At 43.0% G+C, this 16,281-nt stretch overlaps 1 protein-coding gene across 1 annotated transcript in view; it reads right to left on the bottom strand.

Moving 5' to 3' along the window:
• LOC128841348 (nucleolar RNA helicase 2-like) overlaps window positions 1-16,281 on the bottom strand; it is a 35,140-nt gene that overhangs the window by 2,257 nt on the left and 16,602 nt on the right. The window contains 6 exon segments of the mRNA XM_054036355.1: window positions 927-971; window positions 4,678-4,812; window positions 7,005-7,164; window positions 7,394-7,467; window positions 9,675-9,794; window positions 10,636-10,797. Of these exon segments, the coding sequence (XP_053892330.1) occupies window positions 927-971; window positions 4,678-4,812; window positions 7,005-7,164; window positions 7,394-7,467; window positions 9,675-9,794; window positions 10,636-10,797 (696 nt within the window).

Genomic DNA, 16,281 nt, shown 5'->3' with positions numbered 1-16,281 from the left:
ACACATGAAATAAATAATACAAGCAGATGGCATCAAGGAACCCTTGCGGTCCTACAAAGTAGAGGTTCCCATTTTGAGGACTCTGGACCACTACTAGTCAGGCATTGGAGAAACCAGAGATAGTTCTATTGCCTTGAGTGTAGATCCAGCCAGGAATGGATGCCTCAGCATGAAGTGGGAGCTGCCAGTAAGGAATTGTAGAGCAGCCTCAAAAGAAGAGGCGGCATCTCTTCCCCCTCTCCTGAAACAGAAGTGAAGCTATAAAGGGAGCTGGAAGAGCCACCAACACCCTCAAGACCCATCTCTGGACCAGGACCTGCCACCACTTTAGGACTCTAGTCTGAGTCAATGCTGGGGTTGGGAGTAGGAAAGCACTGGGGGCGCAATCCTGAATGAAGGTAGGAAGACTGTGGGACCTTTGCATGGGGCAAGAAATGGCTGGAGTGGGAACCCTAAAAATTGGAAAACCAGGCCCCCAAAGGAGCAATAATTACAGTAGATTTGATTGTCAGGAATTTGTTTTTGGAGAAGAGCAAGAAAAACCCGAGTTGCAATCAGGGAAAATTGTTTAAGTTGTTGATCTGGAAGGATTGAGAGAATTCCATTTTAGTTTGTGAAAAACATTGTGGGGCAATAGGTAGAAGTGGGAAGGAAGAGAATATAAAGTTCAAGTGATGAGAACCAATTCTGACAAAAGGAAAACTGGATTTAGAAATCATTTGTGGAGGAAATCCATTTTGATTTGGGGCAAAATGAAGTTATGACAGGGAACTGCTTTTGATGTAATGGTGAGAACTGGTTCTGGCTACAGAGTTCAGTCTGCCAGCAGTGATGGGGAGGGGAGGGGATTCACAAGATCGTCCACACTATGAAACTGTTTGGGAACCCCTACCATAAATTAAGAATTACTGAAATAAAGAGAATACCTGTATTTGTCTAAGATCCACTGCAGGAATATCAAAACACACACCCTTAAAAAAAAAAAAAAAAGTTTTAAGTGGATACCAGAAAATCCAGACCTTGTAATGCATAGTTTCAGGTAACACTGAAGTATTTGTTAAGGTACACAACCTTTAGGGAATAGAGACATAGTTTAATGAAAGGGATCTGTGAACTTTTACTTTCTGAAGTCAAGTTTAACTTGCTTAATATTTGGGAGCTAAAGCAATTTTACCGTTGGAAAAAAACCTGACATGGAGCAGCACGATGTTTTGCACACCTATAGTGCCTTTCATAGAAGATCTCCAACTATTTCACAGGCATTAAGCAGTTCAGCACACCTGCTTTTACATCATGTTCTTCACCAATTCTTCCCTAGATAACATTTTCTCTTTCCTGCAGAGCCACTTCTTTCCATACATATTTTCTTACTTCTCACCAATATTATTCTTCCTTTCCTAAATTGTTGTCTGTTGTCAGATGCTACTGGTGTGGTGCTTCTGCTTTCTCCTGTTGATATCACTCGGCTGCGTGCATGTGTTCCCTCTGTGTGCTGCCCAGCTCTGCGCAGATAGCTGACACAACAAGCCTGACGAGAACCCCCAATAACCACAGAGTCTAGTAAGGTACAAAGGCACCTCGGTCAGGTTTATTGCGATCTCTGACACAATTGCAGTTCCCCGTAGATTACTTAGTCTACTGGACATACTACGAGAAAGTGCCTCTTGGCAAGGACCCGGCTCAGTGGCGGGACTTTCCACTGCCCCCCGTGGCCAGACAAAGACACCACCCCAGGGATACATTTTTATACACGGGTACAAACAAATTACACATCACTCCTGACGTATTAAGGTGCAACCCCTTCACATAGTAAAGTGCCGCCTCGCACCTTGTACATGTTGGTTCGATCAAAACAACTCTATCCATCATTTTACTCTTTTGCCCCTGTCATTGGGCTGGGTCGGCCTGTTCCATGTTATCTGTGGAATGTTCCAGTATAGTGTATCTTGGTACCATGTTTATACTTTAACTATGCGAGGTGAATATATATTTATGCAACATCAGCCCTTTCCTTGCCAGCTTCTGTGAGCAGGGCCTGCCTCTTGCTCACAGCTTAGTTTTGCTTTATGTTAGCTACGTCTTGACCATTACTTTAGTTCAGGCCTCAGGCCTCATACTGGGCCTTTATCAAGGCCTTCACTTACTACATTGTCCACGGTCTCTTGTGGCTCAGATTGTCAATTCTTTTCAACAAGGAACATTTGATCTAAGCAGACAGATGTATACGTTTACTGTAGATTTAAATAATCAAATGTAGAATGTAAACTTCATTAAATGTTTATTTCAGTCAGGGAAGAAAGGATCCTAAAACAGGAGGTCACAAGATCAGTGATGGCAACACCACAAATACTATCACAAAAATTCACACTTTACAAAGACAAAGAACTAGAGCAGAGGGCCCCAAACTGTGGGGTGCGCCCCCCGTAGGGGGGGCACACTGAGAACTGCTCGGTGGGGGCATGGCTGGGGCACTGGCCAGCCCCCACGCAGGGCAGGGAGGGAGCACCACCCAGCTCTGCTCCCGACCGCGCCCTCACCAGTGGTCCCAGTCTCCTTACCCATCAGCGTCCATCCCATCCCCCTCTCTTTCCCCAGAGTCGCAGCTCTGCTCTTGCCCTGGCTGGGGGGGGGGGGGGGGGGGGAGGAGACGGGACGGATGAAGTAAGGGGGGGGGTGACCCTGAAAAGTTTGGGGACACTGAACTAGAGCAATCCAGTTTAGAATTGACAGTAGAAAGGTCTAGTGCCGTAAGTGTCCTGAAAAGGGATTTCAAAACTGGAAATTACTTAACCAAGAAAAAATAGCTGGTGAACTATGTATGAAATTCTGACAATATTCAGAAGCCCTGCCTTCTGAAAGTTAATATTTCCTTCAAAATATGACTCCATACTTATCTCAGGAGACAGTAGAAGAGGATTTTTCTTTAAAAACAGTTACTAAATGCCAATGCATTATCATACAACTGTATTCTAAAGGCTGAATGGAAAGGTGAAGTTAAGCCAAGAAAGACTTATGAAAATGAAAAAAATATAGTGATTTGGTCTATAATTTTATTCTTCCTTGAAGTCAATCTTTATAAATGGATCAGCCTACAAAAAGTCAGTTCTATACCTATTGTGACAAAGTTCCTCCTCTACCTTGGTGGGACCTGCGCTTATTGGCGGATTTGCTCGCTTCACAGATTCACCCTGTGGGTCAGGAAACAGTCCAGAGACCTTCCCCTCTGATAGAAGCTACAGTCCAGTCAATTCCTCCTGTGTTTGATCAGGAGTTGGGAGGTTTGGGGGGAACCCGGGCCCGCCCTCTACTCCGGGTTCCAGCCCAGAGCCCTGTGTACTGCAGCTGTCTAGAGTGCCTCCTGGTACAGTTGCACAACAGCTACAACTCCCTGTCAGTCCTCCAGTAGTACGCCTCTCAGCTTCATGCACATCTCTTGCTCTCAGTTCCTCACACACACTTCCTCTCCTCTGGCTTCCTGGCTCCTCCTGGCTTGACTGGAGTGAGCCCTTTCAGCATCAGAGAAGCCTTAATTAGAGTCAGGTGCTTAACTGCATCACCTGTCTCTTAGCAGGTTAATTGGAGTCAGGTGTTCTATTAGCCTGGAGCAGCCCCTGCTCTGGTCACTCAGGGAACAGAAAACTGCTTATCCAGTGGCCAGTATATCTCCCTTCTACTACTCTGCTGTTCCCAACTGGTCTGGGTCTATCACACTACCCAAGTCATCCTCACAATTTGTAGTTTTACAATATTTTCCTTTCAAAAAAGTGCTTCTCCCCTATTGCTGTGTGACCCATACACATAGGGAAAATTGTTTATAAAGATGAAATGGTAAAAATGCCTACTTGCTCTACAGCGTTGTCAAGCACACAACGTAAACCTGAAGCGATTAAAAAAAATTTCTCTACTCTTTCAATTTTAGGTGTTACTTTTAATAAAAGTATGACAGAAGCGTGATATCAAAATTGACAGCATCCCTTCAATAAAAGCGATTTATCTGACATTTCCTATGAGCAGTAAGCACAATGCCAGTGTCCATTGGCACTGACTTCCTCTCTACCTGGGGGGTTCTTTATCCCGCCCTCTGCCCAAGCCCACCCCACCCCAGGCTCCACCCCCACTCTGCCCTTCCCCATCTCTTCCCCTGAGCACACCCCATCCCTGCTCCTCTGCCTCCCTCCCTGTGCCTCCTGCATTCCCCGGAACAGCTACTCTATGGAGTACAGGAGGCGCTTGGAGGGAGGAGTTGATCAGCGGGACCGCCGGTGGACAGGAGATGCTGAGCTTGGCTATCTGTGCATGCTAAGCACTCACTAATTTTTTTCCATGGGTGCTCCAGCCCTGAAGCACCCATGGAGTCTGCATCTATGCCAGTGTCCACTACATTTAGCGGTTTACCTGTTTGGATATTTATATTAAAAATTAAATTAAGCCCCTCCCTCAACATTTCAGTTCAACAGAGTATCTTGTTCCACTATAGTGACCCCACTGACCATAAACTGCTGCATTATTAGATCAAAGATTACTATGTCCAGCCCCTCCTCAACCAGAGAAAGGGTGACTTGACAATCAGGCCTCGAACTGTAGAGGGAATAAGTCTCTCCTGCCTTTTAAGAAGACACATCTACAAACTTAAGACTATAATAAGCAAAACTATAAAGACTGATCGTTGCATCTTACCATTTTTCCCTTGAGAAGACACATTCTGTTCACTTTCCTATCAATTTCATCACCCAGCTGTTCTCTTAGTCCTCGCCAGGCATAGCTTATGTTGTTTATCTCTTCTGAGCATTGCAATGTCATTGTTACAAATCCCTGAAGGATAAAAAGACAGTACACGCTCACAGTAAAAAAGAATAACCTCAATACATTCCCTGAATACTGATCAGCATGCATCCAATTGAATTTGCATATTTAGAATTTATAAAAGGTTATTAGATGGCAAATATGTAGATTTGAAGACAGACAGTGGATAGACACGACATTTCGGCGTATTAATACATATGTAACACTTCCAGCTTCACTATCACGTCTGTAAAGTTTATATTGCCAGAAGCAATGCGAAGAGGCTGTTGAATGTAAGGAAAGTGAAAGATTATGTATAAAAAACCTGCAATAGTAATATCTTTTGTATATTTTATATTGAAATAAAAAAAACACACACTCAATGAGCAGCTCAAGGTACCTTGACAGAATTAAATACACAGTCCAATTAAAATGGCAGATGATCCACACCTTAACAGAGTCAATACAACCCCACTAAACATCCCCTTCTCACAAAGCCTTAATTTCCCCAAATAATTCCACACTTGAATCAAGCAAGCCTCAAAATGTCCACTCAAGTCAGTTTTGTAGCATGTCCCCAAAGATATAGCGTGTGCTATTTTGGGCACAAGAGGGATGTGAACGCCAAAGTCAAGGGACAGTCAGCAGCTACCTGGAGCTGACTCAAATGCCAGGATACCTCAGTCAGGTGACAGCAATTGTGGTAGTATTACATAGGGAGATAGATGGTTCCCAAGTAGGCAGATGAGGTATTTAGGGCTTTATAGTCACAACCAATATCTGAAATTCCAGCTGGAAACTAAGTCAGCCAATGCAGATTCCAGAGCATTAGAACTATATGCTCACAGCAAGACACTCACTTAAATGTGTGGCTGCCTTTTACCCCAGTTTTAGGCTATGTTTATACTAGCAGCACTCCATTGGAATGCTATACCAATCAAGCACTCCTAATGCAGACACAGCTATACTGGCAAACTTGTGTTTTGTACCATAGCTTTTCTGGTAAAAGTCCAGCTTTGCAAGTATAGCTGCATTTACACTAGGGACTTCTGATGGCACAGCTATGTCAGTCAGGGATCACACCTATTCACACCCCTGACCAACACAGCTATGCCAGCAGAATTCTGTAGTATAGACATAGCCTTAGTTTGAGTTGTTTAAGGTATAGCCCTACAAAGCACAGTGCTGCAGTCTCATCAGTAGTAAGATGTGCGTCCGAGTAAAAGCATCAACCTCCCGATTAGACCCAGATGGTCCCAACCACTGCTATTGTAGGCTCATGTAATAGCAGCTGGAAGTGTAAGACGACCTTCATAGAAACTTGACCTCAGTTTTCTCTGGATGGAGGTTCACTTTCATCCAGGCCCTAATCACTACTATATTAAAAAAAAAAAAAACCACATTAACTGCACCCCTTGGGTTAGATGACAGAGTGAGAAAGAGCACACGTGTGCTGAAAGCACTTACATCCAGGCCCCCTTCCATGACTTTTAACACCAATAAACAGGAAGGTAGTAAGATGGGATCTCTGCAGCAGAAGTTACAGGAAACTATGCTGGGATCTATGAAGAAAGAATGAAGCCACCTCATGGCAGCCCTGTGTCTGCCGTCAAGTCTACACCTCAATTAAAATATCTAATGCAGCTGATCTAGTAAGTCAGCAGACACCTGATCTTTATCCATGGCTAGGAGGAACGCCACCACTGAAATTTCAAAGCTATGACCAAGTTCAAAACCAGGACAATGACAAGAATCCAGAAGATCTAAGCTATCTAGATTCAGAGTTCTCACCAAAGTATTTTCCATAATAAAAGTTTAGAAAAGGGATTGTAATTGGGTCAGATAGTTACCATTAAATAATTGTTGGAACAAAGCTTGTACACATAATGTGAGTGTTCAGCTTTCTACCTTCCTTAGAGGAAATTACAGTCTCTACTGACAAAGGACCCCAAACTTCCTCTATATGTAAACTACCTGTACTAATCAGCTATTTCTATTCCATGAATGGGGAATTACAAGCAGTTCATGCTAGTGTCAAAAGTCAGTCTTACTATGGGAGAACAAGCTTGTCTATAACCACCAAATGTGTTCATGAAATTATATTTCTTCTAGTTAGACTGTAGCTTCATGTAAATTGAGAGACATGTAAATTATACCAAACAGGCTCACATTCAGATATTTGAAATCCAAGATTTCGACAAAAATAAACTAAATATTCTTACCACATCTGAGTTGAGCAAGGAACGCTGTTCAATGGAAGTAGCCCCAGAAATATGGGCTAGTGCTGCAGCCAGAGCTTCCACTGCCCCCTTTTCCTCTATCAGCCGCTGAGCTGATTGTTTGAAATAGTCAATGGCAGTTTGAGGAACAGAATCCAAACACCTAAGTATTTAAAAGCAAGAAAGTTACTTGGCAAAAGGCAAATTTAGACACTGGAACCTGGGAGCTATGGGATAGATGAGAAATTGCAAGAGACCCAAACTTGATCAACTGATATCCGTGAACAATTTATTTCATGGTCATCTGAGACAAATGTATGGCAAGAGACGATCCAAAGAGTTATTATAAATGAGAATGATGTGATGACAAGATCAAGGGTCACTGAACATACCTGATGGCATCTTTGCTGGAAGCCTTTATTATATCTGTTGCAGTAGGAACACCTACACGCTTAAATGTAATTCCCTGCAATTAAGAGAAAATGGAAGAGTAGGAAGTTTACAGACTGTTCAGAACTGTATTATAGCCAACTAATGCTGGAATTCAGTTCAATAAGCATTTACCCTTAAATTTCCTTTGCCTATAGTTGAAAAAACTATATATTGCGCACATTTTCTATAAAGCACTCTGACACAGAGGTTAGCCTGGTCTTAAGTTTCCTATGTGAATTCCTTGGACTAAACATGCTTAGAACCTAATTAAGGAGACATTTGGGTTAAAATTCATATTTAGAGAGACAGGATGTCCTACTGTACTAGTAACAATTTAGATTGCCAAAATGAGTATTTTAATTATTTTTCACTATTTCTATAGCTTCCCCCCCCACACATTTCACTCAGCTTACCCACGAAAATTGGCTAGTCTATTTCACTTTTTTTCCCCAGTCAATTTAATTTATTTCACTCATTTTCAAGGATGCTCCAATGTTTGGTTAACGTGACTACAGGGAAATGATGTTCCTTGAAAAGAAGGAAACTATTTCCCCTGGAAGCTTTTTAAAAATGTGTGTTTCTGTTGAATCTAAACTGAGCAGGCACCCTCCTTTGAACATAGTGCCACTTGATGAAATTGACATACAAAAATTCTCAAGTCCATCACTATTAGGGTGATTTAATCAAATGTTCTCTTTACTTAAACACGGTTAAAGGAAAAATGGCATTCAAGAGCTGGGTTTTTATTTTTAAAAGGGCAAATAGAATAGTTATGAACACCATATTCTAGCTTTATTTAAAGAAGTTTGTCTTAACTACATATCACAGGTTCTGTTAGCTGTTTAAGGAAGGTAATCACCTCACATTGTCAGTATGCAAGAACTAAAAGCAATGCCAAGTGTTTCTTGCATGAGCACACAAATATAAACTTCTTTACCAGTCAATAAAGACTGATTTTGATATCAAAATCACCTATTTCATCTTTAATTACTTGCGTTGTCTATTTTGAAACCCTCATGAAAAGCTTCCCCATGAACAAAAACAGAAGTTCTAAACAAAATTGTAAATTAAAATAAGTTAAACTTAAAATTTACTTTAGTTAAGTATATGCTATTACACAGCCTTTATGTCAAGGAGTTTCACCCTTAACTCAGCAGATATGTCTGCACTGAAGGAAAAAAAAAAAAAGTCAGTTCTTAACTTAGATAAGCTAACTTAGGTTAGCCAAACCTGGGTTTAAATTTCAGTGAAGACACAACAGGTTGGCATTTAACTTGGGTTGGCAGCTTGAGTTCAATCCCAGGCTCTCATATTGTCTTGAGCCCAAGCTGCTACCTCAATTAAAAGCCAAGTTGTTGTGTTTTCACTACAATTTAAACTCAAGTTAGCTAATTCGGGCCAGATAACCTGAATTAAGAACACAGTTTATGTCTACATTGCAAGAAACGTAAGTGCTCAGAGTCTTGTGCAACTTGAAACAAAAGCATAACATTTACCGTATATACTCATTCATTAGTCCGTTCGTTTATAAGCCGACCCTCCAAGATGGTTAGGTAAAATAGCAAAAATGTAGGACCCTTTCATAAGGTCATATATTTTAGGGGTTGGCAAACTTTGGGTCCTGGCCCGTTAGGGTAAGCCGCTAGTGGGCCTGGACGTTTTGTTTACCTGGAGCATTCACAGGCACGGAGCCCCTCAGCTCCCAGTGTCTGCCGTTTGCTGTTCCCAGCCAATGGGAGCTGTGAGAAGTGGTGCGCCACTTCCCGCAGCTCCCATTGTCTGGGAACGGCGAACCGCGGACACAGGGAGCTGAGGGGCTCCGTGCCTGCAAACGCTCCAGGTAAACAAAACGACAATGTATTAGATATTCAATTCAATGATTCCATAGAGTTTAAAATCATCACATTTTGGTGTAGACCCGTTTATAAGCCGACCCCCGCTCTTTGATACATCACTTTTTTACCAAAAATTTTCGGCTTATGAACGAGTATATACAGTAAATATTTATCAAAGAGAAAGAAATCATGTGGAACAGCATATACTAATTACACATGTGGGTGACAAGTGATTATCCAGTAAGAGGAAAAAGGGGAAACCAGCTAAACTTCAGTTAGAGGGTAGTGCTCACTGAATGCTTCATAACAATCTGATTATCAAATAAATAGTGTATGGATTGCAGGATTTTGAGCTATCCTAACACTCTACATACATAAAGTGTACATGACTAAAATGATACTGTACTGCTTTTTGTTCCACATGTCTTAGCTGACTTTCTTCCTTTCGCTGATAAAAACAGATACACATCCCAGTCCGTCCAGCTCGGCCTGTGCGCCCAGAACGATGAATATACGACTCCACATCCTTCAAGAAAAATACCTTTATTATTTTTGTAGTCCGTCAATTTAGTGTATACACAAAGGTCCATGGAAGCTATTACATTAGTGTTTGGAGATATACAATAATACATTGTATCTGAGAAATTAATTTTTTTTTAAATGAATTAAGTCAAACTAGGTAAAAAAAGATCCCCATAAACCTAGGTTAAATATTGCTCAGAGCTTAAGTTACAAGCCCGGGCCAACTATGTGCCACTATGCTTCTATCATCATAGAGAATTCAAGCAAAGGTTTCAATTTGCTCTTGTGCAATTCCATGTATAGCTAAATACCACACATATCACACTTACTACAGTGTACAGGATGAGAAGTCAGCATGTCCCCAGCTAAGTTGAATAAATCTAGGTTTTGTCTGTATTCGCCTAACTTCATTCAGAGTTCTCTCTCTCCACTGAGCTCTTCTTCCCACCCGATTATGTTGCTCTTGCTAGCCATTCTATGCTACTGCCTCTTCAAATTCTTTTCACATTTACCACCATACACTGCTTTGGAGGGCAGGATTTTAGTCAACTTTGCTCAACAGTTAATACATCAAACAGAGCTGGAGCCTTGCCAGAGCTCATCAGAAGGCATTTTAAAAGGAAACACCCCTAAAGGTACCTTGGACTCTACAACTGATGCATCCTAAGTAGTATTCTGATCAGGAGACTACCTCTGGTTACTATAAGCTTCCTTACCACAAAACTATAATAAGAATTGTGTGTGTGGTGAATACCACAATTCAATGCTACTTTATCAATCACATGAAAACAAATAGAGGACTACTGTATATATTACAAAAGACACACAACATACCCATTTCCTACCTTCGGTGGTGAACTTTGTACAACTAGGTCAACTTCAGGGATATCTAAACCACGGGCAGCTACATTAGTTGCAACCAGAACTTTAAACACTCCATTTCTAAAACCTTTCAACGTTATCTCCCTTTGTTTCTGAGGAATGTCACCATGCAGTGATTGGCAATCCTGTAAAACAAGATTATTATGACACTGTATAAAAGGCACCACGCTATAGGAAGGATACTGAAAAACTGAAATATTTTAGTTTACATGGCAAAAAATTATGTCAATACTTAGCTTTTAAACAGTGCTTTTTACCCTTATAGCCCAAAATGCTTTACAAAAAGGTAGGAAAGCATTATTCCCATTTTACAGATTAGGAAATGGAAGCAACAGGTATCTTGCCACAACCACACAGAGTCAGTGTCAGAGCTAGATCTAGAACCCTGTCCCAGCTTCCAATCCAGTGCCCTATCCAAAAGACTTTGTTGACGTCCCAAAATAAAACATAAAAGCTACCTCTAATGCAGTTCTATTCACACTACTGTGCCACTATATCATCAATATCATTTAGCTGCCTTTTGCTAGAAAGATACACAACCTATGCTCCCTTCAAAAGCAATAAGGGCAAAAGACCAGTAATTCTTAAAATATAACAATGATTTTTAAAAAATGACTAAAAAAAGAGTTTACAAATAATCAACTTTTGGACACCCACACTTCTGCCTGAAAGTTTCTTTACCTATTATTACAAACACCCAAAATTAACATAACTGAAAGATTAGAGAATATTGTTTCTTTATTTTGTGCACTTGACAGCATTTTATGTATAGTCAGTGCTGGTCTACACCAGAAAGTTACACTGATCCAGCTACATCACTCAGGGGTGTGAAAAATCCACACTGCTGAGCAACAGTCAACTAAATCCCCACGCAGACAGCACTAGGTCAATGGAAGAATCTTCCACCAAACTAGCTACCACCTCTTAGGGGGACAGATTTACTACGTTGACTGAAGAACCCTCTCATCACCGTAGTAAGTATCTACACTGAAGCAAGACAGTGACACAGCTGCAATGCCGTGCTGCTTCCATGTTTTTAAGTGTAGACGTAGCCTCAGTTCTCTTTTTGTCTTCCACACAGGAACAGAGAAGGATTATAAACCACAAATTGGATAAGGACTTAGGGGCTGCTATAGTACCTAAATTATTTTAAAATGATTACATTTCAGATTGATGCTGCTTTATAGAGGGTATGGGTATGTATTCCTCCAGCAAGCTGATATATTAAGATACTAAAACAAAAACAGCTGGAAATATTTTTTTCTCTTACCTGCCAAGATCAGAGTTCTGCATTTCCCATGCAACAGGTGATATCACTAACACCAACAGAATGCAGGAAAAGGCTCCATGCTCAGGTTTAGCTGTTAGTGAGATCATCTAATAGTGCAGGAGAAAAACACTCCTGAACACAGGTGTGGCAGGTAAAAGCTTCTCAGTTCCCCCCAAAAAGTAGAATGCCATACTACTTTCTATTCATGCTGTAATGCATTTAATTGAATCAATTATTAAAATCAATACCATGCAGTTTGGAGTTGTACTAGGATATTTACCACCAAGGGATTTACTGCAATACCAGCACTCATCACTAATGTCAGGGTGATTTGCTGATGCACCAGTATCTCAAATGCTAGTATTAGCACTAAACTCAACTATCTTCATTTCTCTGCAGTCTTAGCAAGTGCTGTGGCATGAGTCTCAGAAATAAGAACTGAAGACCTCTATTCTGTGACGATAGAAAGTCTGAGAACCCCCCTTTTTCACGCCCCAATACAGATTTAAATTAAGTTTATTTCAAATTCCTCATAAAACAGTTAATAAATAATGTAATGAAACAAATTAACCCCTAGTAATTAATAACTAAAGTAACAAAACAGAAGTAACCCCTAGTAACTGACACTTCTTACAAGAGGTGCATCCCAGTCAGTCACTGAAACCAGTATTCTGTGCTAGTGTCATAGTACGTTAACCACACTACGAACTGCCGTCAGAGTAACTCCCATGACTACAAATCACCTTCCGAAAGATGCATCAGAACCTTCACTGTTGTCATAAAAGAGGTTACTCATCTTCTTCAAAATGTGTTGCAGATGTACGTATGTGCATGGCCTGTGCAACACTGTCAGAGTTTTCCTTAATAGTATGCATAGTGGCAGCTCCAGCCACTGCCAAGTTCCTCATACCCTGACTTCAGAGCATAACCTACAGAACTCCTCTTTCAGCTTCTTCACACTGGAAGCCATTGATAGACTCCAATGCAGGGAAGAATATAATGTATAATGAATATATGTGACATCTCGAACTACAGTTACAAGGTAACTGTTTTTAATTCAAGTATTTGCATATGTCTATTACACTGTAGGTGACTCCCAAGTGTTATCCCAGGCAGTGGAGCTTGGAGTCTAATTGAAAAAGCGACTTGACTGCAGGACCACTGTCCCTACAGTTGCATCTTCTCTCAATGTGGCAGACAGCACATAATATCTGGTGAATATATGAACAGAAGACCACTTTGCCACCCTACGTATGCCTATAATCAGGACATGTGCCACAATTGCTGCCAAGGCCAAAATGTGCTCTGGTTGAGCATGCCATGAGTTCACCAGGAGGCTCCCTCTAAAAGCATAATACTGAGATGCAACTGGTTGAGAGTCTGAATAGTGACTGATTGAACTTTCCTACACTACATAAGAAACTCAAAAGGGCTTTGTCCTATCCAAGTGAAAAGCCAGATCTCAATGAACTCCAGGGGGGTGAAGCCTTCACTAATCCTTGTGAGTAAGTGGCTTTGGGAAGAAAACTGGCAGCTATACAGTCTGCTTCAGATGGAAATTAGATACTACTTTCAAGAGAAATTTAGATGTGGTCTAAGTTGAACATTGTCCATGTAGAAGGTGCGTATCGCAGATCAGTGACCAATGCACTCAGTTATCCCACTCTCCTAGTAGAAACAATGGCTAAGAAAACTACCTACCAGGTGTAGAAGCGTGCACAATGCTAAAGGTTCAAAAGGAGTGTCCAACCGAGAAAGATAATACTAAACTGTAATCTCAAGAAGGAGTTAGGTTCCTGGCAGGTAGAAACAATCTATCTAGACCTTTCAGAAATCTGGTTGTGATACTAAGACTAATTTCACTCACTCTGTCTATGCAAGGCTGGATCGCTCAAATAGCCACCAGATGCACTCACTGACTCAAGGACCTCTTGATGCCAGCTGGGAGAGGGTACAGGGATGCATAAGGGTTAGAGGGGCCCCTGGATCTGGTATTTACATTCTAGTTCACCAAGGACTGTCACATGAGGTTTGTACTGAAAGTCTGTGTCACACTGGTCATCATAATCTTTGAAAAACGTATGCACAGATAATATATAAAGACATATGCACATATACACTGGAAATTATGCGTATAAGGCAGGGGTGGGCAAACTTTTGGGCCTGAAGGTCACATCAGCGTTGTGAAACTGTATGGAGGGCTGGGTAGAGAAGGCTGTGCCTCCCCAAACAGCCTGGCTCCTGCCCCCTATCCTTGCCTTCCCACTTCCCGCCCTGACTGCTCCCCTCAGAACCCCCTACCCATCCAACCCCCCCGCTCCTTGTCCCCTGACTGCCCCCACCCCCGAACCTCCGCCTCATTCAACTGCCCCCTGCTCCCTGACGCCCCCCGGGACCTCCTGCCCCTCATCTAACCCCCCACCCTTACCATGCTGCTCAGAGCAGCAAAAGCTTGCAGCCCCGCTGCAGCCAGCCACGCTGCCCACGAGGAGCAGCGGGCCAGAGCGCTGGCGGCGAGATGAGGTGAGGTGGCGGGGGAGGGGGAAAGCGGAGGAGGGGCCGGGGGCTAGCGTTTGCGGGCCGTAGTTTGCCCACTTCTGGTATAAAGCCTTGTAGTTAAAGGCAGGTCACCCAGTGGAGACAGACTCCTTCAGACAGGAGATGGGAGACACCTATCTCCCTAGGTTACCACTGTATATATTACAATAGAAGTCTATTAGCATACTAGTCAAATGCTAATGAAGGAAAATTAACAGGAATGAGATAAACAGCAGGGTAACTGGCAATACAGAGTTACACACTTGCCATAGGATAAGTTTTTCCTACCAGAAAGGATGAGCTTTTTGGCACCTGTGTTTTCGGGGGTGGGGGGGGAGGGTAGCCTTAGCCTAGCTCTACTGGCTCCTCTCATTCATCATGGCCACAACTAAAGAGCCCCATGTAGGATGTAAATAAAAAACCATTCAAACTGCTGGGATGAAACCTGGCATTTATGTTCCATTTGTTTGGCCACAAATAGAATGGGGAAATGGGTTTGCCAGAATGTTTCAGCTGCCTGTAAAATGGCTTCATTGACAGGCGGGGCTGTCTTTCCTGTCACAGTTAATAGAGAATGTTGATCAGCTCCTACGTATTCTCCTCCACTAGCTCAGCTTGGATGCCCAGGGAAGCTGCTGCTCTCCTGGGAAGCTCCTGACGGCTTAAAGTCACAGCAGGGATGATGCCTCCGGTACCAGAGCCTCTTCAGATGAGGAGGATGCCTAAAGGGGAGGCAATGGAGATTGCTCCCAAGGTTGATCCTGTAGTACTGGGGCAGGCTCCAGCTCTGAAGCAAGGTGAGGAAAGTCCTGAGCTTGAACATACAAAGGCTGATTAATACCAACCATGCCAGGGGTCTCAGTACCAGTACGAGAAGTGAGTGTGAGTGAAATCTAGAAGCTGGAAGCACCGGGCCATAGGCATGACTGGCCCAAACGTCCCAATCTGTGGCTGAAGTCTTCTTGAACCCATGCCAGTGAGTGCAGGAATGAGATCAGGAGGAAAGATCTGAACTCTGTGTCAATACCCAGAAAGCCTACCTCAAAACTTGATGGAGAATCTGGGAATTCCAAAAGGCAGCATGGCATGGTACCGGGAAGGATCTTCTGTGACCTCAATTTATATTTGCATCAGGGGCACGGTATCAGGTGAACAATGGATGGTTTCCTAGCTGCTGGTAATATGCAGTGTGGCAGATCTGGCACCAACCCAGGAGGAAAGAGCCAATACCAAAAACAGCGCATTCTAGTACAAAGGGTCTTGACAACTGCACTAGTCCTCGACAGGGAACTTTGCCCTGAAGCAACAGTGACTGCTGTACTGACAGGCATAAGCCGCCCCTGGCCGTGGCACATAGGCACCGACTCCATGGGTGCTCTGGGGCTGGAGCACCCACAGGGAAAAATTAGTGGGTGCTCTGCACCCACCAGCAGCCTAGCTGCCTACCTCCCAGTGCTTCCTGCTTAGGGCTTTCCAGGAGGAAGGGGGGAGGAGTGGGGATGCGGCACGCTCAGGGGAGGAGGCGGAGAAAAGGTGGGGCAGGGACTTGGGGGAAGGGGATGGGATGGGGGCAGGGCGATGGTGGGGCCAGGGGGGTGCCGAGCACCCACTGGGAACAGTGTAAGTCAGCGCCTATGCAACAGCATTAACCTCTGGTTTAGTCAGTACGGACATAGGCTGCTGTCCCACTGCGAACAGGAACGACTGCTCTGTTGCAACCAAGGGAGCCAGTCTCGATGGTCTCTGGGAGGGCACCAGAGTTGATGGATCAAGTCTCTCTGTATGAGCCCGTATTGGGCAG

This window comes from Malaclemys terrapin, chromosome 7 (assembly GCF_027887155.1).
Source record: "Malaclemys terrapin pileata isolate rMalTer1 chromosome 7, rMalTer1.hap1, whole genome shotgun sequence".
Taxonomy (NCBI): domain Eukaryota; kingdom Metazoa; phylum Chordata; order Testudines; family Emydidae; genus Malaclemys; species Malaclemys terrapin.
The sequence above is the reverse complement of the archived record's forward strand: the minus strand, read 5'-3'. Positions and strand labels throughout refer to the sequence as shown.